Consider the following 21,319-nt stretch of genomic DNA (forward strand, 5'->3'; position numbering starts at 1 on the left):
ATGGAAGGCGACTGTCTGAGCTGCATGAAGTATCTGATGTTTGTGTTCAATTTCTTCATATTTGTAAGTATTCCTGGAACATTCCCGGGGTCTCCCCAGGCCTCTGCGGGGTGGGCAGAACTGACTGCGGCTTGAAAGTCACATGGGGCTGAGTCCCAGGAACAGGAACAGGGGCCAGTGCTAGAAGCAGCTCTACCTGCCCAGCTGGGGGCTCACGGCAGGGAGGCCCCCAGCAGTGCCCACCCCACTCCTAGCGCCCACCATCACAGGAGAGATGTTTTGCACAGCCCCTGGGGTGATGCTTCAGCGACTCTGAAAAAGAAAAGATAGGGGCCTCAGTCCTGGCTACTATCTTGAAATCTGACCCCTGGTAGGGAGTTGCGGGGGTGGATGGGGGTGATCAGAGGGCAGCAGGGAGCCCCACCCAGCCCTGACCCCCCCAGAGCAGTTATGCACCGCAGAGCTGGATGGGCGGAGCTGACAGAGCCACCTGATGAAATCTGAAACCTCTCTGGGACCAAGAGACCTGGGTTCAAAGCCCAGCTCTGCATCTCTCCAGCTGTGATCTGAAACACATTTCACCCCTCTGAACCTCAGTATCTTCATCCTTTAATCTCCTCCCTCAACAGGTTTTTTGCAAATGAAGCAAGATTAGTTTAGGAAGTGCCTGGAATGTGTCAGCTCCATCCCCATCCAACCTATGGATTCTACGTGTGAAAGAACAGAAGCCCTGGGGGCTCAGGTGGCCAGCCCAGCGCCCTGTAGCACAGCCCACCTGCTCCGTTCAGACCCATGGCCTCTCCCAGGAGCAGAGCCACGCTCATCGTGTGACCCCACCTCAACCTTTGACCTTAGTGCAGCCAAGACCTCAATGAGTAAACATCTACTGATGTCCCCCAGGGCAGGGTCACTAGGAAAGAGAGGCCTCTTCTGGTCAAGACTGACTCTTGTCGGTCTGTCTGTCACCATCTATTTTTTGTACATTTCAGCAACTCTCCTGGATTCCCTCCCCTGCCCCTAATCCTGAAGAGCAGGGAGCCCCACAGACTTGAATTCTAGACCCAACTTCCAAGCTGGGTGGCCCTGGGCAGCCCCAGTGTCCCTAGGTGAAATGGGGCTGAGTCATCCTGGGCCGCCCAGTTCATGCCTGCGCCCCGCCCTTGAAGCAGAGCTCAGCACACAATTATTAAACCCCCAAACCTCCAACAGCTATGAGGAGGTTTCCCTGGAGGTTTGTGGGGAGACCAAGGAGAAAGGCGTTGTGCAGCAGACGGCGAAACTGTAGATTCTGTCGTTCGCTGTCCCGGGGTCCCTCAGGCCTCTCTGCCTCCCCCGTCCCACGACTGCACCTGAAAATATCGCCTCTTGCCCCAAACCATCCAGCTCTTCCCCCAGCTTACAGACCCCCCAGCCAAGCCAAAACTCAGCAGGTTTCTGTCATTCCTCAGGTCGTCCCATGACACGGGGATTTCAAACACTTCCCAGCCTTTAAAATCTGATGATGCCAAAGGGTTTCTCCTGCAGCAGGTCTGTTTCCAATACTGGTCTGTGCCCAAGACCAATGGAACGGATGTTTATTGAACCCTGCTAGGCACCTTCACCTCCGTTCTGTCCCTTCTTCTTATTCGGGGCCGCCCTGGGAGGTGGGAAACAGTATCTTCTTTTAACCACGGGGAAGCCAAGGTTCAGAGAGGTTAAGCCACTTACCCAAGGTCACACAGCTAATAAGTGGTACAGCCCTTTCTCTGGACTAAGCTGTCTCTCTCCAAAGATAAGTAGGGCATGGAGACGAGGGCCATGGAGATGAAGACATAAAAAGAATGTGATGTGAGAGGGGTGATCCCAACCCAACTGAGAGCTCCTGTTGAGGACAAAGAGGGTGGCTTTTGTCTGTGTTTTCCCAGCATAGGTGTCAGAGCATGTTCATGGATTTGGCGAGGGTCCTTGAGGCTGGAGTCAGGGAGGCCTGGGGTTCAGCCCTGGCTCTGCCGTGAACTTGCTGTGTGACCTTCAGTAAGTTCGTTGGTCCCCTCTGGGGCTCAGTGTGGAATCAGAAGGTTGGACTGAGTGACCTCATTACCCAGCAGCTCTAACATTTAAGGAGAATATAAAAGTGGTGGATAAACTCTACATGACATGGTTCTCAGCAGCCCTAGGTGGGGCGTGGGTCTGAGACTGGATCTGGAGGTTGCGTGACACACCACAGGTCAGGGTAAGTAGGGAAATCCAGAGCAGAGGAAAACGCTGCCAGCACATTGACTCGAGCAGCAAATGGAGTTTGTGCCCAGTCCACCGGGCACTCAGCGCCTCTGCCCCAGGGCTCGCTCAGGGAAATGGCGTGTGTGTGTGGAGTGTCTAACCTCCGTGTCTGCCTGTTTCTTCTCCCCTCTCCTGACTGGCCCCGGGGAGCAGCTGGGTGGGGCCTGCCTGCTGGGCATCGGCATCTGGGTCATGGTGGACCCCACCGGCTTCCGGGAGATCGTGGCCGCCAACCCCCTACTCATCACGGGCGCCTACATCCTCTTGGCCATGGGGGGCCTGCTTTTTCTGCTCGGCTTCCTGGGCTGCTGCGGGGCCGTCCGGGAGAACAAGTGTCTGCTGCTGTTGGTGAGTACCCCATCCTCCACCCCACCCATGGGTGCCGCGGGCTGGGTGTTGGGGGCCCTGTGTCCACACTACGGGGGACTCACACTGAGGTCTGAGCCAAGTAGGCCATCCTCCAGGAGCGGGAGGACCACCAGCCCTTCCTACATGCATCTGAGCTTGGACCCGTGCCTGCCATGTGGGTGAGCTGCTCCCCCGTGGACAGCGGCCTTGGACTCCAGGTCTGAACAGCCAGGCTTCTCCAAGGCAGGGTCAGCTGAGAACGCTGACTCGTGACGCTTTCTACTTGCTTGTAAGACCTCGAATATATACCTCTGTGGTAAGAGAGCTAAGATAGCTATCAGATAAATCATTCAGCTTTCGCATTTCCACTTCTAGAATAGAAATGATATGACCTCTGAAGGGCCTTTATTCATTAAATAAACAGTCCTTGACCCACTATTACGGGCCACATAGGTCACCAGGTGCCATAGATGCATCAGGGGCCGAGTGGCCGTCCCCTCCCTGGTGGACAGGCTGGTGAGAGGCAGGCGAGCCCACGAGGATGAGCTGGGCAGGCCTGGGCTTGTGTGTGCGCTCTGCTCCGTCTCGTAACTAATGATGTGACTCCGATCTAGTTTCTTGACCTCTCTGAGCTTTAGTGTCTTCTCGTTAAGTGAAGGGCGAACCAGCTCAGCTATAGGTTGGAGCCGAACAAGACAAGCGGTGGATGTCCTGTTTCTCTGGTCTTCTGGGTTCACATGGGCTGTGGCCCTTTGGGCCTCTGCTTACTGCCCTGGCCTTGGTGATGGGGCTTCCTCTCCTATGAGGTCCTGTGCCCCCGCGGGCTAGGAAAACCAGGTAGAGCGCAGTCCTGCTGGAGGGTAGGTTAAAAACGGCCCAGCTTAGAAGTGTGTGCGTGGAAGGGCCAGCTTGCAGACGCTCCTCATGGGTGAGCAGCTGCGTGGGTCGGGGGTTAAGTGATAGGGAGACATGGGCTGGTCAGTGACGTGGGCTTGCAAGGCGTCTGTCCGCTCCTGCCGGTGAGCCGGCGCCAGTGGCTTTGGGAGGCAGAGATCTGGCACAAATGCCTCCTCCCCAGATTAGAACAGACTGTACACTCTCCATTCATGCCACAGATAGAAAGTGAAATCAGCTGCGATGTGTGTGACTCAGGCGCCCTGGGTCCCTCTGGCCTTGGGCAGCAGGGTAAGCAATGCAAACGTGCCTTCTGGAGAGAAACAAAGAAACCCGAGGGCGCCCCCTGGTGGAGAGCTCTGTACAGTGTCCGACGGTGCAGGGAAAAGTCTGGGCTTGGGGAGCTGGGGACTTTGAAAGGAGCTGAGTATGGGTCCCAGGACACACCAGAGCTCCCTTCCTACATCACTCCTCTGCCCACCCTGCATCTCAGCCCCCAGGGCTCATCCAATGTTAATGGGCTCATTCCTGAAGCCAAGACAGGAAGCCGGGCTGGGGCTCTGGGCCAGGAGCAGGCTGGAGGCCCCGCACGCCCTCTCGAGCTGAGTGGCTCCCGCAGAGCCTGCCAGCTGGACAACACGTCGCTCTCCCCAGTGCCTAGGGGAGAAGGCTGAGACCCCGGGGTAGGAGGAGGTGTGCCCAAGTCCCCTGAGAGAGTTAAGTCCCGGCTGTGGCCGGTGTGCCCACCGAACCTTGAAGTCACCCCTTCCCATCCCCTCTTCTGCCTCCTTCCTCCCGTCTCTCTTCAGTCTCATTATGTGTGTTTCTCCCTTTCTTTTCTCGCTCTTTCTCGGCCTCTGTCTTCCTCTTGGTTTCTGTGCCTAATGCCTTTCCTTCCCCTTCTCCTGGACCACTCCCTCTCCCCCGCCCACCTCTGCCCCCTCTCCCTGCCTCTTTCTTTACTTCCCCTGCTTCCTTTCCCCCTTCTCCTCTCCTCCCCCCTCTCCCCTTCCCCTCCCCTCCCCTCTCTCTCTCAGAACCCTAACACACATAACCCTGAGGTCACAGTGCAGGTCAAAGCCAGGGGAGTCTTGGACTCAGGTCTGCTGTCTCAGACCAGGGCTGCTCCAGAGGCTCCTAACCTGGAATGGACTCAAATGATCCAAAACTCACCGCAAATTAGGTGCAAAATATGCCAGGTTCTCCATGTGTGTGCCTGTACCTATTGTATGCGTGTGTGGTATGCATGCTTGCGTGCCTGTACCTATTGTATGCGTGTGTGGTATGCATGCTTGCGTGTTTCTAGGGCCACCACGGCTTCCGGAAGGTTTTCAGAAAGATTCATGAGAAATGGGAAGATCTGCTTTCTCTTCCAACCTGGACTCAGCTGTGTGGTGGTTCCAGCCGAAGAGGGGCCCCAGGCCTCAGCCCTCCCGGCCACTGCATCCTTTTAAGAAGTCTGAGCCGCCTCCTTGCCCTTCAGGGAAGGAGGGAAGACTTACCTTGAGAGAAGCCAAGAGAGAGTGACTTCAGTCGCCTCTGGAGCTGTGGCTTAAAGGCTTGCGGAGAGAGGAGGCCTGGGGATAGGAGTTAGCTGGGCACCCCTCTGCCTCGCTCTGAGGCTAAACCCCAAGGGGTACCAGTGACCCTTAGCCCTGGAGACAGTGAGCCTAATGTCAGCTAACGATCAACTCTTCTAAAAACACATTTTCCAAACACTCCTGTTGATCAGTTTTACAGCATTTTCACGTACCATGGAACAATTTCAGCCTATTGGTGAGATTGTGTGGCATCCCCTTTTTCCTAGTTGCCTACCTATAACTAGTTCGAGGAATGTTTTTAACCCATTTTTAGAAAGATTCACATTTTAAATATATTTTATAACCAAGACCTGCTACATTGGAAAAGAGAACAGCAAAAAGAGATGAGTGTAATTTAAAAGTGATAAGTGAGCTGAATTGTTCATGAAGTAGGTAAATTTGCTAAATATTATCAGAAGCGAGAACTAAAAGCTGACATGCTGTAGGCAGATGGCTTAGAAAAGTCTGGAGATGCTCACAAGTAGGCCAAAGAGCAGTTTTTACCCCTTGATTAATTTTCTGAGCCTGAAAGTGTGATAAGTGTAAGTTCAGGAATTACTGGCAAATGTGTCCAGTAAGTTCAGGAATTACTGGCAAATGTGTCCTTAGGCAAATGGGATGAGGTCAGATTAACTCAACGCAAACAAACCCTGGGAAAGGCCCTGGTTAGGCGAAGCCCCAGGAAGCATCAGCCCGGTGGCCAGGTCCAGGAGGAACGCCTCCAAATAACCAGTAGTAACCCTGTCAAGCAGGAGAAAACTATTTCATGCCGGAGAAGTTAGCAGAAGTGACGTTGTTACCGGTGTTGGCCCCAAAGCCCTGCACTTTCCTTCAGGCGACTTAAACTCACACACTCATGTTATCCCTCAGTCCCCATGCTTGGGGAGACCTGCTCCAGGCAGGAACAATGGCCAGGAGATCTGCAGACCCCCTTCCTCTGGGGAGACCCGCTTTCCCCATCAATGAGTGAGTTACCAGGTTCATTCTTTAATTTCATCTCATGAATCTTACGTTTTTCATCTCATGAATTTCATTTCATGAATCATGAACCTTGGCTCAGTGGAAACTCCATGAGAGTGGGGACCATATCTGCCTTATGTGTATCGGTTTACCAGTACCTAGCACGGTACCTGGCACAGCGTAAGTGCTCAATAAACAGCCCTAGAATGAAGGAACAGAGAGGAGGTGGTCTCAGAGGTGTGGGTAAGAACATGGGCTTTGGAGTCAGAAAAACCTTGTTCTAATCCCTGCTCTGCCACTTCCTGGCTGTGTGACCTGGGGTCAGTTACTTAACCTCTCTGAACTTCAGGTTCCTCATATGTAAAATGAAGATAATAATACCTCCTTCCCAGACATAGTGTTGTGATCAGAGTTCAGTAAGAAAATATGCATCTTGTTTAACTCTGTTCCTGGCACATATAAGCATTTGATAAATGTGAAAGCAAAAGGATTGGTGTCGATCCTGCAGGCCATCTGAAAGTCTGAAGATTTGGAGGCTCTTCTGGGTTCCAGGATAACATGGTGTTAGGAGGCTGTGTTCTGGAATCAGAGTTCCTGTGTTTATCCCATCTGAGCCAGCTTGGTCAAGTTCTACCCTCTCAGGGTTCCAGTTTCCCCATCAGTAAAACAGAGGTGTTGTTGATAATAGCAGCTGCTACTCCAGGCTGCCCAGAGGGTTCAGTGAAATCACCCATGTAAGAGCCACAGTGCTTAGGTGTTAAGCATCCCATAGATTGTAGCTATTGTTGTTTTCCCGGAGATCGCCCACGCCAGCCCTTGTCTTCAGGAAGGCCATGCTTCCTCTTGGTTCTGAGCCACCATCTGAGCCGTGCTCACATCGTGCCAGCCTCGTGCACAGCGCTGCACCTGCATCGTCTCGCTGACACGGTGCTAAGTCCCCTGGAAAGCACACGCAGGCTCCCAGAGTTATGAGCACATGGAGTTCCCGAGTTCTGTCTCATCCATAGTTTATAACTGTCTAAGCCGAGGTTGACAGGCAGAGACAGCTCACTCACGTCGCTGGGGTGGAAACCATTTCCGAGGCCGCTCTTTGCCAGCCTGAGGACAGCCAGCAACTCCACCGCAAGGGCAGAGGGTGGGGCGGGGCTCCGTGGAGGCCACGTGAAAGAGAACTGGATGACCGTCTGTCACCAGCCAAATGGAGATGCCAGGAGCCCTGCCAGGGCCCTCCATCACTGTCACAGGGGTAAGAGGCTGCAGGGGTGGGGAACATACCTCTCAGCCCAAGGACGAGCTTGTGGAAGTGGAGGGGGATGGGATGGGCATCGTGGCCAGGGGCAGCCTGCCCGGGGATACAGGTGTCCCTCTGTCACTCTCCTTTCTGGTTAGGGAGCTCTGACTCCCAACCTCAGTCCAAGGTCACCCCACACAGCTGACTACAGCAAGCCTGCCCCTGACCTGCTGGAACCAGAGCCCCAGGGTTCAGAAGAGCCACTTCCAGGCCAGCCCTGAACTGTGCTCTTCAGCAGAGAGAGAGAAGGGGTAGCGTGGTGCTCTGAAAGGAGCTGGATTAAGAGGACAGGATGTGGTCTCAAATTTTTGAGCTGCACACCTTTGGAAAGGAAAGTTTTTCTCCTTCTCTGGCTTGTTTCCTCCCCTGTGGAAATGGGGGCTAAACAGAAAAGAGACCATGGGACAGGTGTCGGGTTCTGATGCCAAGCAAGCCTCTATGAGACCAGAGACCATGGGCTTGAACCTAGCGAGACCTCTCCCCCACCCCCGGCCCCTGTGGGTAAGGAGTGAACAACGCACGCCTTGTGCTGGCTGATCTGTTTAAGCCAGGGGCTCTCCTTGGGTTTGGACATTGAAAAAAACAAAACAATGCCTTTGGCAGGTCTAGGAGATGTTTCATGTCTGCATCCTGGACGGATCGTCTCACCTTCCGTCCTAAGCTCTCACCCTCCGTCCTAAGCTCTCCCCGAAAGCAGTCCTCAGACCAAGGAGTTTGGAGAAACCGCGGGACCTCTATGGGGCAGCTGCTGTCAGCGCTGAAAAGTCAGGGAGGGTATATGACCTGGGGTCTTCCTGGGATGAGGATAAAGTGACTGGAAGAGACAGGATCCAGGAGAGAGACAACCCTGTTGGCTCCAAAGATGGACTGTTAGTGTGTTTATTATAAAAAATGTCTGGCTTACGGCAGTTAAGTTCCTCAGTCTCTCAGAATCAGTACATTGTGTCAATCGTGTGACCTATGGAAGGGTGCTTCGGCAAGCGGTCACCTGCCCCCTTCCCCCCCTGCCCTCGGGGCTCACGGGCCTGCCGCCTTCTCTCTGCAGTTCTTCCTGTTCATCCTGATCATCTTCCTGGCGGAACTCTCGGCGGCCATCTTGGCCTTCATCTTCAGGGAGAACGTACGTACTGGGCCCCGTGTGCTCCGGCCCCATTCATGGCCAGCCCCTCCCGCCCCAGAGGGTCTCACAGAGTCAGTGCCCTCTCATCCAGTAGTTCCAGCCCAAATCACAACCCACCGGCCCAGCAAGGCCCCACAGCCCAAAGAGAGACCCCAGTGAGCCTCTCTCTGCAAGGGCTTTTCCAGAAGGTCAGAGTCAGAGGGCCCTTAAGGGTCTCTGCTCTTCCCAGGCATCTGGTGCAACCCCGCACCTGGTTCTAGAATCTTCCATTCCACACCTTGCCCAGCTGTGGCCCAGCAGTAGTCATCTGACAGTCTGAGGATAGTCAAAGAGGCTGTCCCTTGGGGCTTCCCTGGTGGCGCAGTGGTTGAGAGTCCACCTGCCGATGCAGGGGACACGGGTTCGTGCCCCGGTCCGGGAAGATCCCACATGCCGCGGGGCGGCTGGGCCCGTGAGCCACGGCCTCTGAACCTGCGCGTCCGGAGCCTGTGCTCCGCAGCGGGAGAGGCCACAGCAGTGAGAGGCCCGCGTACCGCAAAAAAAAAAGTCTGTTCCCCCAGCACAGATTGTGTGCCATGCGGGAGAACAGGACAGAGCCCTCTTGGACGAGGCCCTGGCAAGTATGAAATTTGGGCAACTTGCCCCTATAGACCATCTTATCAGAGGCTCCAACCACCCGGGTCCCCGCCCTTCCCTGCAGCAGGGAGCAGGGTCCTACCTCTCACACGGTGGCTTCTTCAGGGCCTGGGACGCAGCGCATCCACTTGGCTCTGTCTGAGGAACAGCTCAGGGCGGCGGGTGGCGGCGGCATGAGGGGGCGAGCGCCCCACTGTGGACCAGACCTCCCTCTGGGAGGAGCTGCAGGGACGGTGGAGGTTCCCAGGTGGCCCTGGCGTCAGGCTTGCCGAGGCCCGTGTGGGTAGACTGCGTTTTCATGTCGGGGATCTGATGATGCAGGGAGGCCACAGGTCCTGGGGTTGGAGGTGAGGGCCTGCCCCAAGTTAGCTGCTTGGGAGGAGGGTCACTGGCACCAGGACGCTGAGGCCTTCCCCCTCCGTCCCCCGGAGCAGGTCGCTGGAGAGGCCAGGGAGGGGAGCTGTATCAAGCTGCTGTAGACCTCAGCCTGCCCCCTCCCTCTGCCTCCAGCTCACCCGCGAATTCTTCACCAAGGAGCTCACCAAGCACTACCAGGGCAACAACGACACAGACGTCTTCTCTGCCACCTGGAACTCTGTCATGATCACAGTGAGTGGCCCCAGGGATGCTGGGAGCATTCAGAGCCCTGATGCCCAGTGCAGCCAGTGTCTGGCCTCCAGAGCCCGCCTTGTTCACGTGTCTGCACAGACATCAGTAATCAATCAGGCACTGATCCACCCAGCCCGGACCGGGCCTCAGAACCCTCATTCGCACAGCTGGCAGCCGCTGCCCACGCCTCACAGTCCAGACTCGGGAGGAAACCTGTTTGCTCTCCCTGTCTTGAGTCCTCGAGCAATTGTAATGGTCATTTGTAACGGTCATCGATGATAGTAATCATAGCAACTATTTATTGAGTGCTAAGTGCCGGTGAGGTAGGAGTGGTTACCACCACCCTCACTTTACAGGTGAGGACGCTGGAGGCTCAGAGAAGCTGAGTGACTTTCCCACGGTTGCACAGGAGGAGCAGCCAACCCACACCTGGGTCTTGACTCTGCTCCCGCCCGCTGCTTCACGGTGGCCTTTGAAGTGACTGTGTGTCTCTGCACCCTCATACCTGGGTCCAGCTCCCATCCCCCCTTCTCTTTGCTCTCCTCCTAGTTTGGTTGCTGTGGGGTCAACGGGCCTGAAGACTTTAAGTTTGCATCAGTTTTCCGACTCCTGACTTTGGACAGTGACGAGGTGCCGGAGGCCTGCTGCCGGAGAGAACCCCAGAGTCGGGACGGGGTCCTGCTGAGCAGGGAGGAATGCCTCCTGGGAAGAGACCTGTTCCTGAACAAGCAGGTACCAGGCCCCGCTCCCCCAGGCAGGGGAAGCCTGTCCATCGGGGCTTGGGTGGCCAGAGCTGGGTGGGTGACAGTTTGGGCCCTGAAGGTCTGAAGGCACTGAGGGAATCCCATGGAAATGTTGGCTGTGATATGGGACTCCTGAACGGGGGCTGAGGAAGGCTCCATGCGTGCTCCTGAGATCCAACCAAAAGGGGGAAAGGATGAGAATGTCAGACAGTCCATCAGTGGCCGTGAGCATTCAGAGCCCTGATGCCCGGTGCAGCCAGTGTCTGACCTCCAGAGCCCGCCTTGTTCGCATGTCTGCACAGACATCAGTAATCAATCAGGCACTGATTGAGGAGTGGGCCTTTTGGCTGGGGTTCAGGGGTGACTAGGAGTTTTCCAGTGTTCCAGGTAGAACACTCCCTGAGCTTCTGGTAATGCAGGTGTCAGGAGCCAGAAACAGAATGATACAGTGGGGGCCCCTCCTCTGCTGTGCATTTTATTTGGAGGGAAGCTCACCTTTGCCATGTGGGAGCACCTCCGGATCCCACGGGAGCGAGGTTTCCCTGACCTTAGTCTCCAGAGTCTGGGAAGCTCCTAGACTTCTTGACTTCTTTTACAACCCAAGGACTTCATCTCGGTCTCAGAAGAAGCCCTTTCCCTTCCTGTGTGCGCCACCTCTGGGGGCTGCAAGGGCACCTGCTTTGCCCACTCTGTGAGGCAGACAGTGCCCTAGACCTTGATCCCCTTCCCACTGACCAGTCCCCATACACCTCAGGGGTGTGTGTGAGACCAGGCTAGGCAGAGCAGTGGGGGGAGAATGAGGGTGACCTGAGCCCCACACCTCTCGCTTGGTTCGGCCTTTGATGAGGCTCTCATGGCAGAGTGCCAGGTGCAGGGGACACAGCAGGGGACAGCAGACAAGACCCCTGCTCCTGCCGGGCTTACAGTCTGGTCAGAGGAAGCAGACGATAAGCGAGCAGCCAACACATAGCAAGTCATAATTTCACATGAAATAATAATTTTACTCTAAAGAAAATAGAACTGGATGATGGGCTAGAAGGGACTGGGGTGGGACGGGGGCGAGGCTCAAGCCTGGCCTCTTAGAGTCCCGGGGGCGGAGGGGGCGGGCGTTGGGCTGCGGCCTGACCCTGACTGTCTGATGAGACTCTTTCCAGCCTCAGCTTCGCCTCGTGAACTCAGCACCCTCCTCCCCTGCACCTGCTCATGTCATGTCCAAGGACCCACCAGGCCCCAAAGCCACATTCCTCTACCCCTTATGGTCCGGCCTCCCTGCACTGGGGGAAAGAGACCTAAATAAAGAAACAAAGGCCCTGGAATCAGGCTGCTGTGAGCTGGGGGCAGGGGCAGCGCCCCAGGAGTTAGGTCTCAGCCATGAGGAGAGGCTGCAGGGCGTGGGGGGATGTTTCAGGCTGTGATGTCAGGCAGACCTGGGCTGTGAGCAGCTGTGTCACCTTGGCCAAGACACACGCTCCGGACCTCAGATTCCCGACACAGTGGCAGAGACTGCTGGCTGCCATGCTCGGTTCATTTCTCCTCCTTGGAAAGAGGAGGTTTAGAGACCCCATGACCACCAGGTAAAGCCCCCCTTTCCAGCCTCCCTTGCAGCTAAGCCACATCACCCAGTTCTAGCTGAAGGGAGGTGAGCAGAGGTGATTTGTGCCATGGAGTCATGTCCTTAAGAGGAAGCACTGTGCCTGCCCCTCCTTCTCCCCCCCGCCCAACCCCTGGCTGGTGGTGACAGCCATCTTGGTGACAGCCATGGTGACAGCCACCTCAAACCTTGCAGAGGAGGGTGGCCCCCTAGAATGTCAGAGCATCAAGGCGCCTGGGACACTGACAGCTCCATGGAGCAGAGCAGCCAGCACAGCTGGGGGTTGACAAAGACAAACAAACTTCTACGTTAGGACTGCCTGCTGCCCACTGCCGAGCTTCTATCCTAAGGCCACTTGTGAAGTGTTCAGGGAGGCTTCCCATGGGCCCTGTTCTGTTAGGGCTTCATCCTGACATGCTTCCCATTTCTGGATTCATCCGCCATTATGATGCCTCCTTCCATCTCCTGGGTATGGCTTTGAAATTGAAGTTCATCAGAGAGGTCCCTGTGCGGCTACATTAGTTCTTTACGATGACTCTTCCCCTGTTTCTCATGAGGATTCCCAGAGATTGACTCCTGGGATTCCTTTTCTGAGACACTAGCATCCCTCCTGAGCATTCTTCCCTTTTAAAAGCCTCTGCGGAGGGACTATTTCTATTTGATTTTTCTCCAAAGCCCACTTCCCTGAAGCCCAGGATGCATTTCTGAATTTGCCTCACATCCTCATCACAGTTCTGAGTCAGTGAACAACATGGTTGATTCCAAGTAACTGAAAATCTAAACTAAAAGGGTTAGAGCAAATGGCAAGAATTCTGGAAGACAGTGGCTTCTCCTATTTATCAGTGGCTCCATCATGTCAATCAAGGCCTAGTCTCTGTGATCCTTGTGGCCTTTCTTTGCGCTTAGTACTTCATGGTGGCAAAATGGCTGCCACGGCTCCAGACATCCCACCCATGTTGAAGACAGGAAGAAGGTGGCACCAGCTTCTTTCCCAGAAACCCCCATCAGACTTCTGCTTCGGTCTCACTGGCCAGGACTCAGTCATATGGCTGTCAGGAGCTAAGGCAGTGTGCACTCATCTATGGGTGTTGAGTTAGTCCACCAGCCCTGTTTATCACTGAGTGCCAAAGAAGAGAAATAAGGAAATCCCCAAAGGTGATCCATGATGAATAACCAGGCTCCTCCATTGGTATGAGTTGAATCCACCATGGCAGCTTCTCCTGCTCATTCCTCAGCCTTCCCTGGGTCAAAATAGTCACCCAGGCAAGTCAAGAATGTATTCCCCTGCTGGAAAAAAAAAAATATCAGGGAGTGTGCCAGGAGATGGTGATCTTGCTAGACCTTGACTCCAGGCCAGTATGGTGACCACCAAGAGGAAAGCATCCATCTTTCCCACTTGTCAGGGTGGTCTTAAGTGTTCTCTCCCCACAGCATCGCTGTTTCTCTGCTTTATCCTCAGTGCTCCCCACCCGCTTCCTGGTGGGTTGTGACTACGGGTGCTGCTGTGTCTCCTCTAGACATAGAGAACTACACGCTCATCCTCCTGACGAGGGAAGAGCACTCCAGCCAGAGAGTGAGCGCAGCCTGTTCAAAGGCCCTGGGGTAGGAGGGAGCATGGTGTGTTCCAGGGACCAAGAGAAGGCCAGTATGGCTGGAGCACAGTGAATGAGGCAAGACTAGCTCAAAGCGAGGGTGTCAGCAAGGGCCAGACCATGCAGTGCTGACGGGCCCATGGCAAAGATGCTAGAAGAGCAAAGAAGCCCACGTCGAGTTCTATGTGGGGTTGTGGCCATGTTGGCGCCCTGGCTGCTCAGCGACCAGGGGTTAGAGGTGGACCTGAGTGAACAGGATGGATTTTTACACTGGTCCCAGTGAGAAACAATGCTGGGTTAGACCGGGATGGTGGCAGTGGAGACGCAGAGAGGTGTACGGATCTGAGAAATGAATCAGGAGTTAACATGGTGGTAGGCCGACTTTGGGGAAGGCAGGATGAGGCAGTGGTGAGGGGGACTCCACAGGTCCTGGTTTGGGGGAAGATCTCAGATCTGGTCTGAGGCAAGCTGAGTGTGAGGTGCCTTTGGGGCCTCCAAGCAGTGGTAGCCAGTGGACAGTTGGACTTAGAGGGCTGGGGGGAAGGTCCATGCTGGACGTATTAATGTGGGTGGCCTTCATGCCGGCACCTCTGGCCTAGCTGCCCTCTGTCAGATTAGGTTGCGGGGGGGCGACTGGTCAGGAGCCAGGGGTGGGAGGATGTTCTCTCTCTGCAGAGACGGAGGATGGGTGCTGGCGACAGCGGCACAGCTAGGGGACTCACAGTCTGTGGTGGTAGCCTGGGGAGAGATGGTCTCCTGCAGCGTCTCGCTGGGCAGGGTCAGGATAAGGGGTGGGCATCCATCCTGAGGGTGAGGAAGAGGTGATATCCCGGGCTGTAGGCAGCTCCGGGCCCTGAGCCAGGGACCCCGCCTGGGTGAGCGAGAACCGAGGCTTCCTGATGCAGCTCCCGGGAGCTTGGACCTCCCTCAGTGTAAATAGGCTTCGCTGCCTCCTTGGGTGTGACCTTGAGCACGTAGTCAGCTGCTCCCTCCCTTCTTTCCTCTTCCCTGAGGGGCTGGAACAAGCACACGAGGCCACAGCAGAGCTCCGGCCAGGGCGGACACTCGCTGAGTGTTGGCGGCATCTTCCGTTCACCCCCTGCCCTCACTGCTCCCTCCGAGGGCGTCTCAGTACCAGGCTCTCCATCAGCCAACTGGTCTGCTCGATTCAGCCCGGGGACCCAAAGGGTCTTTGGTGCCACAGCCCAACAGCGAGCAGATGAGCAGTTAAGGCCCCAGGTACCGCATCCACAGCAGATGAGGGGTGCAGGGACATCTTCCCTCTGGGGACAACTCCCACCCACCGGCCCGGGTGAGGCACATAAAATCAACTTCAAGTTCAGGAAGGGATTCACTGCTCCTCCTGTCCCCTTGTAGTATAGGGCTGTGTGTGTGTGTGTGTGTGTCTCGTGCACGGATCCCCAGGGTGTGTGTGTGTGTATGTGTGTGTGTGTGTGTGTCTCTCGTTCATGGATCCCAGGGCGTGTGTGTATGTGTGTGTGTGTGTGTCTTGTGCACGGATCCCCAGGGTGTGTGTGTGTGTGTGTGTCTCGTGCACGGATCCCCAGGGCCATAGAGGGTAAACCCACACACCCAACTCTGCACTCAGACATTTCCCACCACCCAGGGGCACAGAGAGAGACAGCATGGTCCTAACGGGACCGAGGGCTGGCTCCCTGCCAACCCTGTTCGACGTGCTTTGTCTGCAGCACCTCATTTTATCCTCACACAATCCTATGAAGTAGTTAGCCTACATAGCCCCAGTTTCTGGATGGGGCGAGTGAGGCCTAGAAAAAGTAAGTACAGGCCCACCTCAGAGATACTGCGGGTTCCATTGCAGACCACCGTGATAAAGAGAGGGACACGAAGTTTTTGGTTTCCCAGTGCCTATAAAATTTATGTTTACACTACACTTTATTAAGTGTGCAATAGCCTTCTGTCTAAAAAGACAGTGTGCATACCGTAATTTTAAAATGCTTTATTGCTAAAAAAATAATGCTCATCATCATCTGAGCCATCAGCGAGAGGCAGTAGTAACGTCAAAGATCACTGATCACAGATTCCTGTAACACATCTAATAATAATGAAAAAGTTTGAAATACTGCGAGAATTACCAAAAGGTGACGCAGAGACACGAAGTGAGCAAATGCTGTTGGAAAAATGGCGCCAACAACGTGCTTAACGCAGGGTTGCCACAAGCCTTCAATTTCTAAAAAAACACGATATCCATGAAATGCAGTAAAACGAGGGACGCCTATCAGTTTGCCCAGTAAGCAAGCGGCTGGTGTAACCACCACTTCTCCCCGGGTCATTGGTGCTTCTCGTCTGGAAGGCCCCCAGACTGCACGACAAAGCCAGTGTCGGGGTAGAGGGGTGGTGTGCAGCAGTGGGTGATGTCATCGGCCCCGGGAGGCAGGTGGCAGCCAGAGGGGATGACGGGAGGCCGGAAGCATCCCTCCCAGGCTCCTCCCTGTCTCCCTTCCCTTCCCTCCAGAGCAGGCCAGCTTTCTGCTGCCATGGCTCTACGTGTTGGGGTTCTGATGCTTTAAAAAGAGTTAAACAGATCAAGGGGGTTGGCAGTTTGAGTTCTGCCCTGATATGGCTCTGCAGGCAGATCCAGGATGGCCCTGGCCTGGCCAGGCGGATGGGGCTTCCCTGCCAGCTCTGAAGTTGCCTCCAGCCACTCTGGGCTCCTGACCAGCTGGCCTGTGGGAGGGCGCCCTTAGGGCTCCGATCACACAGCCCTTAGCTGGGCTCCCAGTGGCACGGCTGAGACAAGGCCCGAGTTCAGCTAAGACCTTCTTTCCTTGCTGTCCTTGCCGGGACTGTGGTGTCTCAAAGCCCGGCCGTGGCAAAGGCATTAGAAATCACCTGGGGCATCTGCTCACGACGTAGGTTCCTGGGCTCCACACCAGACCCCCTGATCCAGAGTCTTGGGGGTGAGGCCTTGGCATCTGCATTGTTAACCACCTCCCAGATGATTCTGACACACCGTCAGCCCCAAGAGCACTGTGGATCCAGGACATCGTGCTGGAGGGGTCTGTTTATCTGGGTACATCCTATTTGCTGCTGAGTGTTCAAAGTGGGGCCTGTGGGAGCCTTCCCTGCCCAGCCCCCATCAGCCTCCAGCAGGAGGGTCTCATGCTATCCACCGGGCCACTCTGCCCAGATCACGTCCTGCCATCCACCTGCCTGGGCACAGCCTCATGGGGCGTCATTTCCACTTCCGGCCAATGAGGCGGGGCTTCTGGGTGATTGACAATGGGCGTGAACACCCAAGAATCTCAACAGAGCTCAGAAACAGCCAGAGTCACCCAGCAGGGACCAGGCACGATCCCCACCCCCACCCGGGGGCTCTTCCCCTTGCAGGTCCTCTGGCTGGGCCCAAAGAATATACAGCTTCTCATAAATGAAAGAAAATTCTCCCCCTTTAAAAATACATTTCATTCAAGGCAACTACCGTGCATCAGTCTCTGGTCAGCACGGTGCTGGGGGAAGGAGCATGGACACGAAGATGACCAAGATGTGAGGCACCCAGGGTCGGATGGGGCTGAGGTCACGTGCTGGCAGCTCCTGGCTTTGCTCGCATGCCATCCCTCTCTTTCTTTCTGTCTTACTGGGCCCATCTCTATCTCAGTCTGTACCTCCTGAGGACTGCTTGAGAAAGCAGTAATAGCACAGGAATTCAATCCGTTTAGAAGGGGCCCTATGAGAGCTGGGCTGGTCCTGGAAGGCTGCCTGGAGGAGGTGAGATATGTGCTGGGTCTTGAAGAATGGGCTGTGTTTCCTTAGGGCAGAGCTGCCAGGCTGCCAGGCTGGTAATGGGAAGGAGTAGAGAGGGTGGGTGTGGGACAATAGGGGATGGTGGTGACTGTGGTTCCCCAGGGAGCACCTGTCCCCAGGTACTGCCACATAGAAAGAAATGATGGCTTACCTCGCTGGATCTTCTGATTTTATGAGAGAAGCAAGGAGCCCAGATATTTATGGGAAATTTCCCAATATTCCAATCAGAAAAGAAGAACGGGTCTGTGGCTGATTCGGCAGCAGGCAGGCTGGCAGTTTTCAGCCCCGCCTTAGGGGCTGGAGGGCCAGGAGGGTCTCTGGGGTATTGCTGCTGAGTGGCTGAGCTTATGGGCCTCCTGCCTCCCCCGCTCCTCCCATCCAAACTGTCCCAGCAGCGGTGTGACAGGGTCGGCCTGCTGCTGCCTGAGCTTTGGGGCCATATGCCAGTTCCCAGGCTTCACACCCCTGTCCTGAGGCTGGCCCTTGACCTCTGTCCCTCCTTCCTGGCTATGGCTTTACCTCTGGTCCTTCCCTCCCAGGGCTGTTACACGGTGATCCTCAACGCCTTCGAAACTTACGTCTACCTGGCCGGAGCCCTCGCCATAGGGGTGCTGGCCATCGAGGTAAGTAAAGGCCCCCACTTCTGTGGCTCCTCAGAAGAAAGACAGACACCTACACAGGGTCTCAGGCAGATCCCCCATGGCCTGCACCCCCAGCCTGCCTCCGTCTCCAGGTCCTTAACCCAGGACCCAGTGGGTCCCCACTGCAGGGACGATGGGCAGGTAAGCCCAGCCGTGCCTGTCTGCTGCCTGCGAGTCACCCTGGGACTCTGGACACATCTGAGCGAGTCTGCGGGCGGTGGGCATGGACAGGCCCTGAGAGTCGCTGCCCTCACCCCTACCCACGGTCCAGAGTGAACTCTGACTGAAGGATCAACGCAGCTGATTTCAGGGAGGGGCTACAGCCTGTGCTTCTAGATCAGGCCCATTCTCTGTGGGGTGTTGAGGGCCTGCAGGGCCTTGAGGACCTCACAAGCGCAGTTGAGCCCCAGAGGTGAAGACAGAAGGGCCCTGAGCCCCCTCAAACGGAAGGCAGCCGCAGACTCTTGGAGCCACCACTAGGTGGCGCTTTGGCCAAAGGGCAGAGCTGCCCCCTTCCCTTCCTTCTACCACCCTCTCCCGGATCTCAAACCCGCTGCCCTGGAAGGTTGGACAGAGGGCTTTGCCCAGGCCCGCCCATCTCAAGAAAGGGGCTGACAGTCTTCGGCCAGCCAGGAAATGAAGTCAGACCACCCTATCCTCAGCCTTCCCCCTCCCACCTGGCACCATAAACATGGCCTTGCTTAGCTTCTTACTGTGTCCTACAGCCCTGCTTAGAGCAGTTTTGTGGAGACTATTGAGGATGGGGAGAGGGAGGGGTCATTCATTCATTCGTTCGTCAAGCAAAGATTGAGCCCCTACTGTATGCCAACGCTGTTCTAGGTGAACAAGTCCTCTCCTAGGAGGAAACAATGAACAAGAAACACAAATCAGTACCAGACCCCCTGGGAAAACGCAGGCGTGGGTCCCCTGCAGGAAGAACATGGGCTTCTAGAGTTCACCTTCCAGCTCTGCCTCGCCCCACGCACAGGATGCCCGAGCCACAGTTTCCTTATCTGCAACATGGTGCTAGAAGCCTGCTCCTAGGGCACGGTGGGGCTTGCAGGTGCCGGGGACTACGTGCCTGGCGTGTAATAGGGGCTCGCTAAGCAATGCCTGTGTTCCTGACCTACTGCCCTCACGCCCAGCCCGCAAGCCCAGCTGTGGCCTCTGTACCAGGCAGAATGATTCGGGGACCTTTTGCAAGAGCTCTGGCACAGGGGCATCAGCCAGTCTGAAGAAATGGGCATCTCTGAGTCAGGGTCTCTACACACCCCATTACCCCAGGGCCCTTAGACAGGTGTTCAGTGATTGTGCTCCTAGCTTGGAGAAGGGCTGCATCTTCCTTGTCTATTAGTAACAATCCTGGTAACTTCTAATTAAGCATCTACTATATAACAGGCCTCATTACATCGTTAATTGCCTTAGACTTCAATCTCACCTCCTTCCTGTGAGTTGGAAGGAGGCGAGTGCAGGGGCTAGGAGCATGGTCTCTGGAGTCAGAATACCTAGACTCCAATCCTGGATCCTCCATTTGTAGCTGTGTGACCTTAGGTGGGTTACCTGACCTCCCTGTGTCTCACTTCCTGGTCTGTGAAAATGCTTCTGAGACAGCACTTAGAACCGTGCCTGGCACATGGTAGACTCTTGATACATACTCAGGCCCAGAGAAGGGAACTGAGTATTGGCCCAAGTTTGCTGCTGGCAAATAAGGGAGCTGGATTTGAACCCATGTCCAAGGCCCCCTTCTTTTCATGACTACACGGCATGAAGGGGACCATTGACTGGCAAGAGGGGCTTGCCCCCAGGGCAGTGTCAGGAGTGCCAGCAGCCGGAGTGTTCTAAGAGTGATGGGGGACCCCCCTTCCAGTCCCAGAGCAGACAGCCCCTTCTCGTTGGGGAGGGTCAGCCCCCTGGAGGGCTGCAAGCCCAGCCTGACAAGCAAACTCCTACTTTCTTTGCAGCTTTTTGCCATGGTCTTTGCCATGTGCCTCTTCCGGGGCATCCAGTAGAGGGTGTGGCCTGAAGATTGAAGACTCACCCCACCCACCACTGCCCAGCACCCAATGCCCTCCCCTCCCCCTCGCCCCTGCCCTCTTGGCCCCGGGGGAGGAGGTGAGGCCATGATGAGTGGCTAGGAAATGGGGCAGAGGAAAATAGCTATTTTTTTAACAAAAAAAATGAAGGCAAGAATATGGACTGATGTAGCCCATCTGGACTCCGGAACGGGCGCCATGGGGTTCTCCGCGGGGGCCCGGGCACCTGAACCCAGGATGCAGCCTGCACTAGAGACCAAAGCAACACCAGGGCCAGGCCCCCTCCTTGCTGCAGCCAGATCTGGCAGCCCGGGACCTGCGCCCTCAACTCACAGCTTCAGGATCTGGTGCCAAGGAAGTAATAAGGATTTTGGCAAGAAGGAGGCAAAAGAAAATTGTGGAGAAGTTGGCAAAGCCCAGGGGCGCTGAGGAGATCTGGTCACCATGTCCTTGAGGACTTGGAACCTACATGGAGTCCCCGGTCCTCCGAGGATGGAGTTGTCCCTGTCTCAGGCTGGGGCCAAGAGTGGGCTGCAGATGCTGGATCCAAGGATGGCCCAGCCGGTAGGGTCCGTGCTTCCCCATCTGTTGGAGCAAATAATCTGGAAAGCCCAGAGAGGAGCAGTTTCTCATCCACAGTCACACAGCACGTGCGTGACAGTTCTGAACAAGAACCCCGCCATCCCCAGGGTGCCTGTCACTCCTTCCAAGGCTCTGTTGGTCCCAGCAGACCTACTGCTCACACCCCTCCCTGGCCTCTGCATCCTGGTTTCCCCAGAAGAGAGCGGGCAAGCTGGTCAGGAATTGCCTCTTCCCGCCTCCACAGCTAAGAAAATTCTGGACTCTGCCCTCCCTGCTCTCCCTGACACCTCCCCACACTTATCTCTAAGTCCCAGGAACACACACACATGCACACACACCACAGCCCATTTTCTAAACTGCCCTCCTTTCCTCCACTGACTCCACCAATTCCCTGGCCCCCAGGGCTGGAAGGAACCCCCAAGATCATCTGGTTCTCCTCTCCTCACTCAGAACTGCCACTCGGATGTCTTCCACAAGATCCCTGCCAAGACTTCTCCACCTTCTTCTTGCACACCTCCAAGGACGGGGAGCTTACTACCTCCCAAGACAGGCTTCTCTTTGGACTGCTCTGACTTTAACATCAGCTCAATACACGGAAGAGGTTCCTGTTTTTCTGTGGTTCTGTCCATGGCATCCCACTTGCTCTCCTTCCCGAAG

General features: G+C 55.6%; 1 protein-coding gene across 1 annotated transcript; it reads left to right on the top strand.

The window, feature by feature from the left end:
* Window positions 1-20,132, top strand: TSPAN18 (tetraspanin 18; the record flags this gene model as incomplete). The annotated part of the gene is made up of 7 exons (XM_082660969.1): window positions 1-63; window positions 2,413-2,607; window positions 8,378-8,452; window positions 9,599-9,697; window positions 10,247-10,429; window positions 17,946-18,029; window positions 20,009-20,132. The coding sequence occupies 7 exons, from the start codon at window positions 1-3 to the stop codon at window positions 20,054-20,056; spliced, it is 747 nt and encodes a 248-aa protein (XP_082517095.1). The 3' UTR covers window positions 20,057-20,132.
* Between the last annotated feature and the right edge of the window lie 1,187 nt (window positions 20,133-21,319).

The sequence above is a fragment of the Grampus griseus genome, assembly GCF_964374135.1.
Source record: "Grampus griseus genome assembly, chromosome: 8".
Taxonomy (NCBI): Eukaryota; Metazoa; Chordata; class Mammalia; order Artiodactyla; family Delphinidae; genus Grampus; species Grampus griseus.